We start from the raw sequence: 19,696 nt of genomic DNA, 5'->3' as shown, positions 1-19,696 counted from the left end.
TGTTGTGATTCTTTTCTTTTCCTCCAAAAGAAGAAAAAAAAGAAAGATCAACTTACTGGGTACCTAGGGGACCATTTCATATGACTAATTTATTTTCTTTTAGGTTATTTTAACTCTTACAAAACATTTATTTTCTGTAGTAATTTTTTTCTCTTTATTTGGAGAAAAATCCTACTTCGGTGGACAGATTTTTCACTTGATTTAAAATGGTGACTTTTTTTGGTAAATTGTCTCATCTGTTGTTTCTTCAGGGTATTTTGCATTTTCATGAAAATGCACTGTCTTAAGATTCAGTGAGAGGAGGGGCAGTCAGGTTAGGAAAATGTTTTACTGTTGTTGTTAAGGCCTATTATACCATGTCAAGAGTGACAGGGCATTTTTTTTCTTTAACACATCCTGGTCCAGTTAAGGCTGAGATTCAGAAAAAGTGCTTGCACAACAATTTAGCAGGAAAGAAAGCTATTTTAAAAGTCTTTTGGGAACATGTTTGTGAAACAGGAAAAAACATAAAATTGAGTTGATAATAGCACTCCATAAAGGTTAGACTCGCTGAAAGGGACTTGCCATCTTTTTTTCACAGGGAACGTGTTGTTCTTAAGCAGCAGTTCTCACTTAAGCATGGCTTAATTCAGCAAGGAGCTTCTTCCTGTGTAACTTCTTTTGCAATGGAATATCTATTTTTAAATTACAACCCAGATTTAGTCACAGGACTAAATAATTAAAAATAAGCTGTGTTTGGTATGTGCAAAATTACAGCAGTTGTAGAGTACATCATGGGACTGGGTGCCTGGGAAATGTTTCAAGTCACATATCCAGGTTTCTCCGCATTGATTTCCTAAAGATTCTCAAGTTCCTTCAAGCCTGCACCTTTACCCTTACTCACACAAACCTTGCTCTTTCATGAACCTATGCCTTTGTGTTTCTAGTTCCTAGTCTCTAGAAAGCTCTACATCTATCCTCTATTAACACACAGTCTTCCTTTTGAAGGAAGGAATCCCTTAAATTCCACCAGTGTTTTTGAAATGTGCTCCAATTCAATTCCATGTACATCTCTTAGAGTACACTGTCTAATCCTTTCCCATTATAGACAGTGTTTCTGGAAAAAATGGCACCTTTTACTGTTCTATTATATTATGATGAGTGTGAACATTTTATTTCAAGGCCCTTCCTTACTAATTTCCAGAACTATCTAGACAAACACTCTCAGGCATTTTCTTCTTCAGAATATCTCATCTGTACTCAGATATTTTCCCACACTTGTTTTCCTCTGTTGTAGACCCTATATTACTGACTGGAAGCCAGATACTCATATTAGAATTGGGGGGATTCATTTAGGTTAATTACACTCAACTGAATTCTAATATCTTCATAGTTTAACCTTTTTAGTATCTCTGACTTTTAAATATTGCTTTCCATCCCCATCATTATTAATCTTAGTTCCAGCCTCCATGATTACAGTATTTTCTTGCCTCACTTACTTAGAAGTCACTGCAGTATTCTAATTCATCTCTGTACAACTGCCCTTGTCACCATCTCTGAATTAACTCTCATACTTTGTAAAATGAAAATCTTGACGTACTGTTCTACTACTTAATTCCCCTACAATTATTATTATTATGATTTTTCTGCAGCTGGGCTAGCAAATATTTTGAATACTTGTCATTCCTTCTTAGGATGATGCCCATGGCAGACATCACTGATGCATCAGTGATGCTCACTGAGGCTAGACTCAACCTCATCACTGCTCAATGCAGCAATACTGCCTGCCATCAACAGCAAATCAGAGTAGGCATAGAGATGAAAATCTATAGCCTAGAGCATTAAATCAAAACTCTTCAATATGACAGAAAATACCATCTTTAATTTGCATCCCTGTCTTTCAAGAAAACCTTATCTCATAAGTACGTGCATCTTTTTAGCACCTGACACTTCCAAATTACTGATTTTTTGAAACTCCACATAAGTGTCATATTCTATGTTTCTCTCTACGTGCATGAGCGTGCACACACACATACACTTCTATCTAAAATGCATCATTCTATCTGATCAGACACTACAAATATTTATTGACTATCTATAATACTTTATTATCTACATTTGTACATCTTTTTCCCCTACAAGATTTTTTACTAAGGTAAAAAATTATAGCATTTCTGGATCCCCAGTATTTAACATAGCTTTTGATATATATATTTCAAACAAATAAATTTTATATTCAAATGAATATACTAAAAAATATTAAGGTGGAATTATGTTTATTGGTTGTGAGAAAAAGAAATCTGTAAAGGAACAAATTTTAGTATTATCAACCTTCTGCTTGATTCTTTATAAAAATAATGAAAAATAGAGTTAATTTTAAATAAAGTGTGCATTTACTTGAGACACACATTCCCTCCCTCTTTCTTCTTTCCCTCCTTCTTTCCTTTTTCTCTATTCTTCTTTCGCTTTTCTTTTACCTATTAATAACGTCATAAAAGGGAAATATTTGGGATATAAGATTTTTTTTTCGTTGTGCTAGGTTTTTGTTGCGGCACGTGGGCTTCTCTAGTTGTGGCATGGGGGCTTAGTCGCCCCATAGCATGTGGGATCTTAGTTCCCCGACCAGGAATGGAACCCGCATTTCCTGCATTGGAAGGCAGATTCTTAACCACTGGACCATCAGGGAAGTCCTGGGATATAGGATTTTTAACCAGGGTTTATTTCCAAGAATGAACCAAAGTTCAATAATTTCTCTTCTCTTTCTTGCTAATACTCCTGTGTGCTATTTCTTTGTTGTTATGGTTTGTAATCACACAATTAAAATATGCCTCAAATGAGATAAAAATATCTGCATTTTTGTATACAAATTGTCAGTTTCTACTCCTATCAGAAAATGAAATAATGCTATAGAAATGTAGAGAAAAGAAATTACTGTCAAGAGAAAAGAGATAAACAACTACAAATCCTATTTAAAACTAAGGGAAATTTTCTTAGATATCATTATACTTTTTGCTCAATTGTGTATAATGGTTATTTTAAGTAAACATATTTATTCTTCAAGGGAAATGTAAAATTTTTTTGTATGAGGTGAAAGCAAATTTCAATGCAAATGTACTTTTCCTTACAAATCAAAACAGTACTAAGCATGTAAAATAGAGTTGATTGGGTGTTGTTGAACATGAGATAATGCATCAAATTGAAGAGACAACTCAGTATACATCCATGTAAACTAGGCAGGTGTTTTGGTCAATGTATTTTGTTTTACAACATGAAAATTATTTGTCCCTTGACAAAGAAGAGAGAAATGAGACTAGATGTTCTACTAAATCTAGTGTAAATCTTCCCTTAGATATACACACCTTATTTTGCGTTTACTTTTTAAGATATAAATCATATAACATATAGTCCATCGATTTAAAGTGTATAATTCAATGGCTTTAGCATATTCACAGGGTTGTGCAACTATCACCACAATCTAATTTTAGAACATTTCATCACCCTAAAAAGGATCTCCGTACCCATTAGCAATTACTCCCTTTTACCACTCTCCCCCAGCCCAAAGCAACCACTAATACGGTCTCTGTTTTTATAGGCTTACCTGTTCTGGACATTTCATATAAAAGGAATCACATAATATGTGTCTTTTGTGGCTGGGTTCTTTTACTTAGCTTACTGTTGACAAGGTTTATCCATGTTGTAGTATGTATAAGTATTCCTTTCTTTTTATTGACAAAAAATATATCATTTGGGGGATATATCACATTTTGTTTGTCCATTCATCAGTTGATAGACAATTGAGTTGTTTCCACTTTTTGGCTATTAAAAATAATACTGCCATGAACATTCAAGTACAAGTGGTTTTTTGGATATATGTTTTCATTTCTCTTAGGTAAATATCTAGAGTAGAATTGCTGGGTGATATGGTAACTCTATGTTTAATATTTTGAAAAACTGTTAAACCACTTTCCAAAGCAGCTGTACCATTTTACATTCCCACCAGCAATGTATAAAAGTTACAATTTCTTCACATCCTTTCCTACTTGTTATTGTCTATCTTTTTCACTACAGCTATCCTGGTGGGTATGAACTCATAACTTATTGTGGTTTTGAATTGCATTTCCCTATGACTAGTGATGTTGAACATTTTTTTCATATGCTTATTGGTGATTCATATATCTCTGTGGAGAAATGTCTTTTCAGATATTTTGCCCATTTTTAATTGGATTGTCTTTTTATTATCTAATAGTAGTAATAGTTCTTTGTGTATTCTGAATACAAGTCCTTTACCAAATACGTAATTTGCAAATATTTTCTCCCATTCTGTGAGTTGCCTCATCATTTTCTTGATGGTATCATGTGTAACACGAAAGTTTCTAATTTTGTTGTAGTCCAATTTATCTTTTTTTTTTGGTCACTTGTGCTTTTGGTATCATGTCAAAAAATATTGCCTAACCCAAGGTCACAAAAATTTATTCACTTGTTTTCATGTAAGAGTTGCATTTACTTTTTGAATTAGCTATAAATATCTTATTGCAGGCATGTATTAGCTGTGGATTATCCAAGGGCATATATGGCTAAGACTATATCAAATTTAGAAAAAAACAATCACATCATAGATATATTGGGTGGAAAAAGTTAGTTTATGAACTCATATTGGCTGGGCTTGGAATATGCTTTGGAAATGAATAATGATGTCCTGCCTTGGTAAAAAAGAAAATAATTTGGAGATATTTAGATTACAAGGTGTAAGAGAGATTGAAGTCATCTTCTTTTACACGTCAGGAAACTGGGGGCTGGCAGTGTAACTATCTTAGGCTCGGTAAAGCTAGGCAGAATGCAAAATGGAACCTTCTTAGTAATCTTTCCACTACACTAGCATTTCTCAAATTGTTAGTTAGAGACGTGTTGGTTGCAAGAGACAAAACTCCAAATCAATCCTGTTTAGGCATAAAATGTAACTTGATGGTTTTTCCCTGATAACATTAAAAGAAATGTCCCAGGGAGAATTTTGACAGTACAGATTGGATCACATTTTCATGCCTAAATCAACCTAAATCAGAGGATTGTGCTAATCTGACCAGTTTTCAGTCACTTCCTACCTCAGTAGAGCAGCCTCACTTGAACCAGAGGGAATAGATTTTCCAGTGGAAAGAGAGGTTCATTTTTTCAGGGAAAAAAAGAAAGTGTGCCAGACCAACAGTATCAACAGAGTTCCCGTGGTTCCGAAATGCTGAGATATGCTAGTAGGTGGTGTTTAAAAAAATTTTTTTTGAGAAAGATTGAAAACAAATAACAAAAATACCATAACTTTTATGATGGACTATTATGTTAATTCAAATTAAAACTCCAGCAGAATTATATACTTTCTGATTTTATTGTCTGAGGAAGAAAACATGTTTTTGCATAGAACTTGATTCCTTTGTGGAAGGGAAATAGGTATAAAGCTCGTAGTCCAAAGAGCTGGAAAGATGTATTTTGTTTCTATGCTCTTGGGCAAGCAATTCTTTCCATAGTAGATCTCCTGGAGGGAGATTGTTCCATCAAGTACAAAGCAATTTTTTTCAGGTTCCCACCTACCTTTTACTAATTAGGCTGATATTTGGCCACTTGCCCCTTTCAAATAAAAAGAAGGTGACCAAAATCACCGGAAATGGCTAATTATGCCCACAATGGGAAAATTATTCCCATGAGTAAGTACTTCAGAGTGTAAAATGAAGTCCTAAATTTAATCACAATATTATCTCTCTTTAATGGTTATTCAACTATTCACCCTGGAATGTTCATTAGATAAGCAAGTAAGCATAGAGTCAATGTTTTTCTTTTTGGTTCCAATACAATGTTAGTAAAGGCTGTTACAGTCAACCTAAAATTAAAGTCAAATTTGAGAGGTTTTATATCTTGTTTTTAATTGGATTAGCATGTTATATTCTTTACAGTGTGACTGATTACAATGTGTACAATTTGCTAGAGTTTTAGTTTATATAAGCTCAGCATTAGGAAATATGCAGTTATTTATTAACTAGATGGACATTATATTTGGAATATACTTGTTATCATTCACTTAACTCAATATTTTCATAACTGATTTAAATGACAATAGAAACAATCATATTATTTCTACAGAAGATAAAAAGTCAAGATGCTTATCATGATCACCTTGAAATATAGGATTAATTTTCACCTATAATGCTATTGAAATTGTAACAAATAAAACATGTATGAACTTACTTATATTATTAAAAATTTTAATGTGATATAATAATAATAACTAACATTTACTGTGTTCTAAAATGTTTAGGTACATTATCTCATTTTATTTTCACAATAGCTTTTTGGTTTAAAAACTATTTTGCAAATGAGAAAACTATTCTTAATGAAGTTTTTTAACTTGCAAGTGTGAGGCTGAGTTGGGTTTTAAAATCAGGAAATCTTACTCATATTAGTAATCAGTACAACTACTGCTTCTACTTGTAACTGACCTCACACATTGTCCCTCAATTATGCTAATTATAAATATCAGTTGGATATTACTTTATTTCAATAACTTTGGAAAAAGGAAAACTGTATCATTAGCAATGGGACAATATTTACAATATATGTTTTCTTAGCATTTGGAATTTAATGGTTATTATTAAACTAAGGTGTCATTTCAAAAATAAAATACTTTCTGGAGGTTTTTATGAGAGTTTTTATTGCCTTTTTAAATATTAGATGTGTTTTTATACTAAGTCACTCATAGGATTTTGATAAATTAAATGTAATAATCTTTCTTACTCTTTCATTAACTTGTTGGGTATATTGTTGCATCATTTCTTAACATGTCCTGTAATTTTTGGCACTGTATGATTTTTAAATTTTTACCTAAGTCATTTTCTGTTAAATGAAAAACAGATAAAAACCAATGTAGCTAAATTTCAGAAATTGTTGGTTTCCAGTATTAGGAGCATTAAGGCTATTCCAGTGATGATGGTAATAAGTTTAGCTTGGCCTAGATGAACTGATCAGATTCCATTCTGAGAAGTCTGGCAAGGGGGCTTATGAGGAAGTATGTTTGCTTTTCTAATTTCAGTTTTCTGCAGTGCAGAAGAGAGAACTAGCCCTTTTTTTTTTTTTTTACAAATGGCCTTTCAAAAGTAAGAATGGCTCTTAAAAAGAGGCAGTATATGAAGAGGTGAAATCAAGATGCGATTTTTTTTTTGGCCTAGATACCTTTTCCCTGAATTCCCATGTAACAAAAGAAAGAGCATCTAGCCAAATGGTCCACTTTCCACTGTCTTAGATTCAAACTCAAACTCCTTTTGGGTAATTGGTAGTAGGAGACCTAGAGAAAGTCTTCCTGAGCCAGAAAAATTTTCAGGAAAGACTTGGTTTCAAGGATACTTGGGATTTGGGTTACTTACAACAAAACTGTTCCTATACTAACCATTTTTTTCTTTTTATATAAATTTTGAACCTTTATTCAGTATTTAAATTTATCTTATCCTACTCTTTTGTTTTACAAATGAGACACCTAAGAAGGTATGTAACCTGCTCAAGCTCATTGAAAGTGTACTGACTGAGGCCCAGCACTAGATTCCTTTCTTAAATGTTGTGAAATCATCCTTTTTTAGAACCTCATGAATGACTCTTATGGACTGTGTTTAAAAGTACTGAACGAATCCTCTAAAATCAGTGTAAGATTACCACTATCTAACTTGATAAATATTTTCATTGAGAGCAGAAATCTTAACTTGTGTTCACTGCTGTCTCCGTGCACAACTAAGTGAAAGTAGTTGCTCAAGAAATAGGGTAAGATGACTAATTGAATTTCTAGAAGTACTTCTTAATCTAAACTGCATTTTAAAGTGCTTGCAAGTGAGACAATACATGTGCTTTTGATTTTGGTACCTTAGCAGAATGGCAAGTCTGAGTTGTCAAGCCATTTACTAATATAAGTTAAAAAAAAAAAAAAATCAAATGTCACAACATATCTAAGGAAAGGAATTAAAAGAAGAAATTGTGCCAGAAAAAAATTATAAATGTGTCTTATGAATAAAAATAAAATGCAATGCAATGAATGAATGGCCGGTTAAATAAAACAACTGAATAAGCAAAATAGAAATGTATTCTGCACTTTTTAAACCTTAATTATCCAAATAAATGACTCAGTCCTCTGAGTCAGGATGGTGTAGGACAAAGGGGCCCAGATTTAGGGTCAGAGAATCTGAGTTCTTAGCTTTGTGTCAGCCCTAAGCTTCTATGTGACCTTGGCCAAATCACTAAAATATGTATGCTGGTTCATTCAGTTGAGATTAGCATTGTGACAACTGATTGAAATAATATAGTAATAATGATAATAGCAAGAGCTAATGCTTATTGTGTATTTATTATTAGACAAATTCTTTATATCTATTATCCAATTTAACACACTGACAAGATGAGTTATGATAAAAATTCTAGGCAACATTGATTCAGCCACTACTTGTACACCCACTTTCAGGTCAGGAAATAGATTTAGTGAGTTTAAGTGTTGCAAGAGCTTAAGTTTGAAAATATGGCTCTCTGACTCCAGCATACCTCTTCTAACAAGGATGCAGTAGCAAACAAGAAGCTAAAGATCAAGTTGAGTACCCATTTTCTAGTTGGGTAAACCATGCAGAAAAAAAGTTGAATCGATTTTCTCAAAATCACACAGCAATTTAGGAGCAGCTAGAAAGAAATTCTGCTAGCTAACGTGATTGCCTTGCAGTATAATGAATACACAGACAGTCCCCAACTTACAATGGTTTGACTTTATGATAATGTGAAAGCAATACACATTCAGTAGAAACCCTACTTTGAATTTTGATCTTTTCCCAGGCAAGCAATATGTGGTATGACATTCTCTTGTGATGCTGGGCAGTGGCAGCAGCTGCAGCTCCCAGTCAGCCACAAGATCATGAAGGTAAAAAACTGATACACTTACAACCATTCTGTACTCATAAAACCTTCTGTTTTTCACTTTCAGTATAGTATTCAATATGTTACATGAAATATTCAACACTTTATTATAAAATAGTATTTGTGTTAGGTGATTTTGCCCAACTGTAGGCTAATGTAAGTGATCTGAGTATGTTTAAAGTAGGTTAGGCTAAGCTATGGTGTTCAGTAGGTTAGGTATATTAAATGCATTTTTGACTTATGATATTTTCAATTTATGATTTATCAGGAGATAACCCTATCATAAATTGAAAAAGATCTGTATTCTAGAGTTAGGAGGAATGACTGACCAGTTGGGAAGCAGAAAATTTCCACTTAGTTTTGATGGGAAAATTAATTTTTGATCAGGTAAGTATTTGTACCTAGTGTTTTCTCACAGCTGTAAAAAATTGCCACAAATTTAGTGGCTTAAAACAACACACCGTTATTACCTCACAGTTCTATAGGTCAGAAGTCCTATGGGCTTGGCTGGTTTCTCTATTCCAAGTCTCACAAGGCCAAAGTCAAGGTGTTGGCAGAGCTGTGTTTTCTTCTGAAGATCCTGGAGAGAATCTGCTTTTGGACTCATTCAGGTTGTTGGCAAAATTCAGTTCCTTGAGGATGTACAGTTGAGTCCCCATTTGCTTGCTGGCTGTTAGTTTGAGGGCCACCTTTATCTCCTAGAGGCCTATTTCTGGTCCTTGTACATGAGCTCCTGCATGGCACAGCCAGTAATGGTGCATCAACTCCTTATGTTGCCATATCTCTTCTGCTTCCTTTCTTCTGCTGCATCACTCTGACCTTCCTCTTCTACTTTGAAGGGCTGGGTTTAGGCCTACCAGGATAATTCATGAGAATCTAGGATAATCTTCCTATTTTAAAGTCCATAACCTTAAAATTGCAGATTCTGGGGATTAGGTATGGAAATCTTCGGAGGCTCATTATTCTGCCTACCACAGTATTCTTCTGTCTATCCCACTGGTTCTCAAGTTTAGCTGTATATTCCTGTATCACCTAGGAAACTTGATAAAATGCTTATACCTGGGCCACAGTCAAGATGAATTGAATCTGAATTTCTTGGACTACAATCCAGGCAATGACTTTTTTAAGGTATCAGAAAATTTTAATATGTTTGAGAGGGTTGAGAACATCCCAGAACACAAGCTTTCTTCAACTTGATTAAATTCATTTTGTAAGTAACCTACTCAAAATATACTTTATATACCCTCTTTATGCCCCCACTTTGCTAGGGTTTGGAGTCACAGAGATTAATATGATGCATGTCCTATTCTTCCTGTGCTCACAATCTAGAGGCACAAACGGTACAAAGGAATAATTACAACAGTACATGAAATGTTTTAAAATAGGATATTTGAATAACTTGCTCTGGAAGTTCTCAGATATTAATTATGCCTGAGAACACTGCAGAATATTTTGCTTGATTTATACTTAATAGTACTTTTAAAATAGTCTGGCTAGTACCTAGGGACAGAGGAATGTAAGTGTGTCCAGGTTTCAACATGGCCAAATGATGATGATGTATTTATAATGTGCTTCCCAAAATTTAACAGGCCATGAATTTCCTCAGGTGCTTGCAAAACGTGCAGATTCCAAAGTTCTGAAGGTTCTGATGCAGAGGTTCTGTTGTGGGCCCTAGACATTCTCACGTGTTCAGCAAGTTCTGGTGGTGATTCTGATACAGGTGATCCATTAACCCACACTCTGTGGAATTCTGTTTTATGTTACAACAGTAATTTAGTAACTGTTCATTAAATAATGAAAACCCCAAGCCATATTATAAAAAAGGACTTACAGTTTGATTTTCTTACATCAGTAACAGATCTTCAGGAAAGAGAAGTCTATTTATATTTTAATTTTCTTACTCCTTCATGGATTGAAAGTGTTAGGAACATTCCAGGTCAGGATGGGGGTGGGGAATTAAAACCTTATACTGGAATTTCTTTCTCAAAGACTCTAGTGGAAGTAAACACAGTAATTTGCAAGAATCATTCTAGCACAAAGACTTACGTTTTGCCAAAAAATAAGCAGTGAGGAGAGAATAACAGGTAACCAGTTCTTGTACTTGGATACTTGTTTTAGTGGCACAATCTGTTCCACATAGTATAAAATGACAGAAAGAAGTTTGCATTTGTCATAGACATGTAGAATATTGGGATTGAAAAGTGCTTTTCCCTTGTTTTGATTCAGGAGAAATGTAGCTTGTTTAATATGCCATAAAGGAAGACATGTAACTAGATAGGAAACAGCCTCACTTTGCTCACACAAAGGTTCAGGATACTTAACGGCAAATTAGATATGTGTGGGAAATGCTTCTGTTAGCCAACTTTATAGTGACTGGATAAATAAAAGGAGGAGAGAATATGGCTTAGGGCCTCTGAAAATCCAAGATATTTTGGAAATGAAGGAGTGGAAAACAAAAGTTGGGTTTTTTTTCTTAATCTTGGAGTGAACATACACTTTTAATATTAGGGTTAGGTGACTCAACTAAAAATAAGAATTATTATTAAGAAAAATAAATTAATGGAAAATGTGTATATGTATAATAAAAATCTGAGAAAATAAGAAGCGGGTTTGAAAGGCACTGGATTTATGCTTTTATGTTCTGGTAAATTAGTATTGATTAAGTCACACTAATCTATTATGTTTATGTAGAATAAAACATGTTTTTACACTGAAGTAAGCCAAGAAGATTGGTTAAACTTTGTGGACTTGGAAATGTAGAACTGTTTAAAAAAATGTAGAACTGTCTTGAGCTGCAGATCTACTGAAATTTTAAGAAATGAACCCAGAATGATGCTACATAAAGCCTTGAGTGACTAGGAAGCTATATTTCAAAAGTTAGTTGAGGTCTCAAGTCAAAGTTCTTTCTGTGATGAAATCAATCATTTTAATTTTATTTTGGTGATTCTTTGGTCAAGAAGCTTGTAGATTATTTATAAGCTATTTTTTATTCTATGTGTACAGTAAAGAAAGTTATTTTGTTTCTAGTAGTAGAACCAAATCTTCCACTTTAATTTTGAGGTGTGATAATGAAATGGTATTTATAGGATCCATGAGGCTAGCAGAAACAGAAAATTCCAGTAACTACTATTAGTACCACTGTGATTACAGATTCACTTAAGAGTTTAAATTAGAGCTTTCTCAGTTTTGAAGAAGTGCTTTTCCCATGAAACAAACCTAAGCTCACTTGGAAAAATCCACTACCAGATTTAGTCATTTAACTTGACCTCCTTTAATTATGTACTTGATCTCTCCTCCAAATTGAATGGGAGCTACTATGTATTTCACCAGGCAACATGCAACTCAGTTGTCAGTAAATGGTTTAACTAGAACTGAGAAATTTACAATGATTTACTTAACAGCTTAGGTCAACTGATATCAAGTGAACTTCAGCAAAGATAAATTTGGAATAAGCTAAACATAGAAGAGAGAACCACTTGCTGAATGAACATATGAGAGGCTGTATACAAAGAACCAATAAGCTAAACCTAGGAGTACAAGTAAACATACTTCTCCTGGTAATAATCATGCCATTACACCTACCAATATGAGGCTCAATCTAAACTGACCTTCATATGTATCTGCAATGGCATTATCTATATGCCCAGTCATGATCCCTCCATTATTGGCCTAGGGAGCTCTTGGTGAAAGAGGTGATTCTTCCATAACTACCACTTGCCATATGTGTCTGCTGGTAGGGAAATTTAATGAGTCCTTTGTAGAGTAGATGCCTCAAGCGAATTGGATCACCACATGAAATGGACATTGCTAGATCTAATGAAGAGTACAGGTGTCCACCAGGTTTTTGAAAGACTGCCACCCAAACTTGCTGCTGCATCCTTGATAAAATCAGAGATCATGAACCTGCCCCCTTGGTTAGGAGTGCTACAAGTTTACACAGTGCAGAATACAATCTTGTCCCTAGTAGCCCATTTTCCAAATCGCTAGGGAATAGGGTAAAGAGAGAAAGCTGTAAAAGTGGAATTACTTGCACTGATCAATATTTTGTGAGTTGAATAAAGTCCTCTTAATTATTGGTGCCAGGATGATCTATTGCATGCTAAGAGATATTTCACTAAGACACTTTTTGGAATTCTGATTTTGAAACCCATTAGATAAGCAACAAAAATAACTGCTATTGTTACATGAACTGTTTTTCAAATATGTTGGATATAGGAAAACTTCAAACATGTTTTTTAAGGCACTTTTACCTTCAATTTTTGAGCCCACGTACACATGGAAGGTAATTTAGTCTTGACTCATGTAAATCATCAAAGCGTTGCTTCATAAAAACCTATCTGATTTCCAAATAAAACAATATCAATATTTCTTTACATTCCTGTTTGTAAATCTGTGTGTTTTATATGTATTTAATACAGAAAAATGTGGACGACTAATGTTTTAAATTTGGCTTAAGCTTTATGATTTCCAAAGACAGTACAGTAAACTACTGCTTATTCAATATCCAAACGACCACAGGACTCAAAAACTGAATAAAGGACTTTATTCTGTAGGAAAGTAAACATGCTGATATAAGAACTTTTTTCCCCAATTTTCAGTGTCAGTATAGATTCAAACACTACTTAAAGTCTTCTAATAGAAGAAATGACAGTTCACTAATAGTTATGATTAGTATTCCTGATTGTAAGCTTAAAATCCTAAAGTACTTTATTGTTTCATTTGTTTATTTATTTATTCATTGATTTATACAGCAAATGTAAATTAACTGCCAGAGACAAAGGATACAAAGATCAATCAGATATGGTTTCTGCCTATGAGACACCACACAAGCTAGGGAAATAGATATAAGTAACTAAGATTAACACATTCCAATAAATATTAGATAAAATTATTCAAAGGAAGTTTAAAATACAGTTTAATTTAAAAGTCCTTTTATCATACTCTAGTTCTTTGAAATTTACTTAAGTAAAAGATTCAGTTAATTGCTAGTGTTTTGACCATCCTGGATAAATGAAAATTGACATTAAGTTTTTCCATATAATGGAAAACAACAAATATTTGTGACAAAACTCAAATATATTGTAAGCAAAACAGATTTTTAAAAATTGGAATAGCTTAATAAAAATATCATTTTTCTAGTGGCATTTTCTTTGAAATTTTAAATTTATTATGGAAATGATTTTGGCTCATTGAAATAATATTAAATTATTATATCAACATTTCAGGTCATGACCCTGGATTTAAGAAATTTTTCAAGACAGTTTTGAGTATAATCCAAGAGAAAAATGTGATTTGAGTCGGGAGACAATTGTGAATGTAAGTATTGGAAAATTAGATTTTTCTCATTGTTCCATGCAATAAAAACTAAAATATCAACTCATTAATTTTTTAATTGCAAAAACTTTGATTCATTGTTTTCTCTCTATTACAACATGATTTTTTACATCTAAAATTAATGGAATTCTTCCTTTTTTTTTTTTTGGGTTGTATTTTTTAAAGATCAGCTAATAATAAAAGCCCAGTGTAGCTGATTGAAGAGAAAACATTATTTGGAAGATTGCTACAATAAAAAGAAAAGTTTCTTCCAGGTAAGTCATTGATGAGGGCAAGCAATGGCATAGATTCTGTGTGCTAGTTAATGGCATGCTCTCATTGCATGTGATAATGCAAATGCTAAGTAAAATGAAGAAAAGTTTTTTATAATTCTTATTCTAACATTTGCCCTATAATAAAAATCATGACATGTTTCCTAACAAAATCAAATCTAAGTTCATAGTCCACTGGCAAATATCTATTGATTAGATTTTTATCTCCTTTGAAAAATATTTTTTACTCATTCAGTTAAATAAATACTATATTTTATGACTAAACCATGGTCATTTATATTTCATAAAAATACTGCCAGAGTATGTTGATCATGGAACTTAGAGGGAGTAAGCATTATACATGTTACTCCTGCAATGTTTGTCTCTTAGAATTAAGAAGTTAGCAGAGAACTGTATCTATCATTAGAGATACTCAACAGAAGTACTTTTATTTGGTATTTCCCATCTCCTGTAAACTTATTTTAATAATATAGATGACTTAGGGAATCTTTTATTTTTGATTAAAAAATTGAATGCTGAAGTGAAGAATAATTTCTATTAAATCATAAGGCCATTTTTATGACTTATGGATGTTAACTCTCAAGAAATTGGTCCAAATACAAATTTTTCCCTTAAACTGTTGAAGAGTCATAAAATTAAAAATAATATTAATACTTATCGGAAATAAAGGTAAGCTTTAGAGTAAAATATGCTATCAAAATTTATGCTTTTATGTTCTCGTGAAACTCTTTACTTTGTACTTTTTATCCCAACTTTGGTAAAGGTAAAGAAAGTGAGATGTTTTCTAATTACTTAAAAATATATCTGTAAGAGGCTTTCCTGCTTGTAAGGCTAATTAAGTTAAATTAAAATGTATTTAATTAAGCTCTTTAGTACTTTAAGCCATGATGCTCTTAACATTTGTAATATGTAAGACTATTAATCCAAACCTTAAAGCAAAATTATTGTGTAGTTTTAACATTTTTTCCATTGAGAGCCATCTATGTTTATTTCATAAATATTGCTAAATTATATTTCTTTTATTTTCTATTGCAGTTTGATTTATATTATATAACATATTTCATCTTGGCTTTAATGATGGAGAAAAAGAGTGTCCTGTATTTTCTGTTTCTCTTGCCTTTTCTTATGGTAAGCATAAATTTCTCTAATGTATCTCCCTATCTATGATTATTTCTGTTTTAACTTCCAACATACCCATAATTGATAAAGGCTAATAACACAAAAATACATGTAGTTATTGGATGCATAAATTAAGTACATTTTTATATCTAATCAACACAGCAATCATTTGTTTCCCTTCAGTGTACCTTTTTAGGCTTTTAGTCCTGTAGCAGGCACAACAGTATGATAGTGCAGTGTGGGTGGAGGGATGATGAACACAAATGTGCGGACGCCAGAGAAAAGCCATTACCAGAGTTCGAAAGAAAAATGGAATGGCTCTATAGTACAGTCGTACATAATAGATGAAATATTTTCAATCAGACCTGCTGATTCTGAGTTAGATCTATTAAAAAAGCAATTCCAACCTGTTGATTTTTCTCCTATTCTGCCAACTGATTGACCTGTATTGATTGAAAAGCACTTCGGAATCATGCACTATGTTTTAAATTAATTTCCTTACCCATTCACTCAAATAATTATTAAGTGCCCATTTTCTGACAGGCATGGATGCTAAGTTTGAGGCAGATGTGTATGTGAGTATGTGCACTCCTGCATGCCTCTGCATGTATATGCAGGGGACATGGGGCTGGAGGTGGAGGTGGAGGGTAGACTAAGGATGACTAAAAAGCAATTGATGTACTCGAGGTGTCATAGGTCATAGACATTTAATTTTATTTTTATTTACAGAAATTTTTGTTCCTATTTTTCCCTGTTTCACATTAAAACAGTGACTATACTCTTATTATATGTTGAGAAACTCAGAGACATAATCTCACCCAATTCTGTGCCAGCAAATAATTTTCTTGTGGTGTTTCCAAGTAAACCCCACAAAGATTCAAACAAAGAAACTCAAGAAAAATATAGAAAACCTAAATGGGAAAAAAGCACAACTACTCTCCTGTCATCCTTTGTATTTAAAAACATTCTCAAGTCTAGGAGCAGTCCAAATTCTGCACTTCTTAGATGTTATCTTAAGTAAACAGACTGAAATTCAAGAAACAGGATTCCTGTTTCTTCAGCTCCCACCCTCCATTGAGCATGCCAATGAGCTGCACAGGCCAAAGTTGGTTCCCTGTAGGTAGTTCTGTAACAGATTACCAATCTGATTATTGTAATTTAAGGAATTGTGACCGTTTCTCTTGAATTCATTCAGACAATGTGCAAACTTGAGTTTTTAAGTAAGAATAAAAATGATATTGATTTTATGCAATTCTATAAACTGAGAACAGGAGGAAAGAATTTTTTCTTGATGTTATAAATTTCCATTTATTACTTGTGCAGCACAACAGCTGCATAAATCTTTATTAAGAGATTAAAGCCAATCAAAGAATAAAAAAGTTAATATTAAATGGTGGTGAGGTGATGGTGAAACTTGAGAGATGCCACATACTGAGGGACTTTTACTATTTATTTTAAATTTAAATTAAATTCAACTTCCTGCTAGAGAATAGAAAATCAAAAATAAGGAAACAAAATAAGAATAGAAAGATAACTGTTTATGGAAAATAATTAATAGGAATTATGCAAAAGCAAAGAAGAAATAAGGTTGAAGAAAGGTTTATACAGGCTTCATGCTACAAAACAGGAAAAAAAAGTCATGTAGAAATTAAAGTATAAGTGAAGCTTAAAATAAAGCTACTAAAGTGGAAGAATATAAATATATACCTTGCCTAAAACCTTTATTGATGTGCATACAATAAAAATTCTGTTTACCAACATCATAAATGAACTTGTCATTATTTTGATTATCAAAATGTAATTATAAAAATGGCAACAATTTTAAGCATTTACCATGTGCCAGACACTTCCCCTCTGTTATCTTGATACTATTTTATCCCATTTTACAATAAGAAAGCAGAAGTTTTGGTAGTGGTAGAGGGGGTGGTTAAATATCTTGTCTATTAAATATTAAATATTTTAAACTCCCAGTTAAATATTTTGACTCCCAGGTCAAAAAAATAGAGGTGAATTTTGAATACAGCTGTCTGCATTCCAGATACATGGCCTGGAGCTGGCTCCCACAGTCTTCTGAGAGGGAACTGTGGACTATGTTGCTCACTGGGGCCATTGGCAACTCTTGGTGGTGGTTTGAAATTGGACATAGTAGGGATATTTACACCATGGAAATTGGCAAACACTACAAATCAGGAATTTCCCCCCAGAGCCTGATGACCCTGCAGTACATCACTGCACTTACTGTTTTCCAATGTGACAGACTGCTTCTCACAGACATTCTCACAATTCTGAAGTTTTATTTTTCTTTAATCCCTTAGATTCTTGTCATAGCAGAATCAGAAGAGAACCCTGGTGACTTAATTCAGTTGGGTGTTACTAGAAATAAAATCATGACGGCTCAATATGAATGTTACCAAAAAATTATGCAAGACCCTGTTCAACAAACAGAAGGTAAACATGACTAATTTTAAATGCATTTAAAATATTTTTGAAAGAAAACTACCTCATTACATTATTACGGGTCCCTTAGGTCCATTCTTAAAAATGAGTTAATTGCTAGTTTTTCTGGTATATGTGCAGTTTTAATTATTTACTTATGAAGAACATTTTACGATGCAATTATCTTGCCTCTTTTTAAAAATTCTAATAAAAATATGTGTGACAGGGATATTTTTAGTAACATTTTTTATGGTATAAAGATATTTAAAATATCAAATAAGTATGTGTCTTGGATTAAATCAGTGACAGTTGATCTTCAGTTTATGTGATTTGTATGTCTTTTTTTTAAAAGCTCCTTGATAATAGCTTAATAAAATGACAAATAATTTTTTTTTTGCACATAACATACTTTGTGTGATACATTTGGTAGCAAAGCTAATGAAATCCAAGAGCTTCTGTTTCCATTAAGATATTTTTAAGGTATTTTTGAAACATTTATTGAGGGCCTACTAAGTGCCATATATATGCTTCAATTCTGAGAAGGACAAGTAGAGTTGCCAAATTTAGCAAAAGCAAAAACAAGTCCTGTATTTTACCTGGCAACCCTAAAGGCAGAGTTATGTTCAAAATGTAAAATGCAACACTCATAGTGAAACAAAGCAAAATGTGAAGACTTTAGATATTTTTAAATCTTTAAACCATCAGTGGAAACAAAGAATTTAACTTTGGGGGAAAATATTTGATAGTATAAAATACAATGTTTGTTATATACATGAAATGTTAAAAGTAGGTTATTATTAGTATTTGTAACTGTCAAAATGAACTTGCTTGTGAGAAAGAGAAAAAAAGCAATTTTTCCACATTGGTCAACTCTTGAAACCTTAATCTAACTGAACAATACAATTTGTTCATCTTCGGAGAAGTAGTTAGATATATCTGCCCAAATATTTTTATTACAATATATATTCAGTTAAAACATGTCTTTAAAATATGCCAGACAATGACAAACTATCTGATATTAGCTCAATAGGGATCGAATTATCAAGTAATTAAAATTTGTATACAAATTCTTTGTTAACTGATCTGGCTTCTCACTTTATTCCATTAAAATCTAAGTGTTGGGCTTCTCTGGTGGCGCAGTGGTTGAGAGTCCGCCTGCCAATGCAGGGGGACACGGGTTTGTGCCCCGGTCCAGGAAGATCCCACATGCCACGGAGCGGCTAGGCCTGTGAGCCATGGCCGCTGGGCCTGCGCGTCCGGAGCCTGTGCTCCACAACGGGAGAGGCCACAACAGTGAGAGGTCCGCGTACCGCAAAAAAAAACCAAAAAAACTAAGTGTTATTAGTTTAAAATTATTGAATTAACACCTTCCAAATCATCTAGATATGTGTGAAAGCTAGCTTCAAATCTAATTGTTTAACAATAGGAATATATTTATGAGGGTTTTATAATAAAATAATTTTGTGATAAAATAAGTTCAAGATCACTGCATAATAAATCTTCCTCTTGGAGAGTCATAATACACTTTGTAATTTTAAATACTCTAGAAAATCTTGTTATAAAGAAATGTTTATTTTAACTTTGTGTTCTCCAAATCTATTTGATTACATAATTTTTTAATGGAATACCTACTCATG

General features: G+C 33.0%; 1 protein-coding gene across 8 annotated transcripts in view; it reads left to right on the top strand.

The window, feature by feature from the left end:
- Window positions 1–19,696, top strand: part of CALCRL (calcitonin receptor like receptor) — a 106,881-nt gene that overhangs the window by 45,877 nt on the left and 41,308 nt on the right. For 2 of the 8 annotated variants that reach the window (XM_033400251.2, XM_033400250.2), the window contains 5 exons: window positions 10,505–10,618; window positions 14,124–14,214; window positions 14,398–14,486; window positions 15,540–15,632; window positions 17,939–18,071. In XM_033400251.2, coding sequence (XP_033256142.1) covers window positions 15,579–15,632; window positions 17,939–18,071 — 187 coding nt within the window. In that variant the 5' untranslated portion in view covers window positions 10,505–10,618; window positions 14,124–14,214; window positions 14,398–14,486; window positions 15,540–15,578. The remainder of the gene's footprint in view (window positions 1–10,504; window positions 10,619–14,123; window positions 14,215–14,397; window positions 14,487–15,539; window positions 15,633–17,938; window positions 18,072–19,696) is intronic. The other 6 variants (XM_004276919.3, XM_033400252.2, XM_049712245.1 and 3 more) reach the window with 5 other exon arrangements.

The sequence above is a fragment of the Orcinus orca genome, chromosome 7 (assembly GCF_937001465.1).
Source record: "Orcinus orca chromosome 7, mOrcOrc1.1, whole genome shotgun sequence".
Classification (NCBI taxonomy): Eukaryota; Metazoa; Chordata; class Mammalia; order Artiodactyla; family Delphinidae; genus Orcinus; species Orcinus orca.
This window is presented reverse-complemented; position numbering and strand designations above follow the sequence as displayed.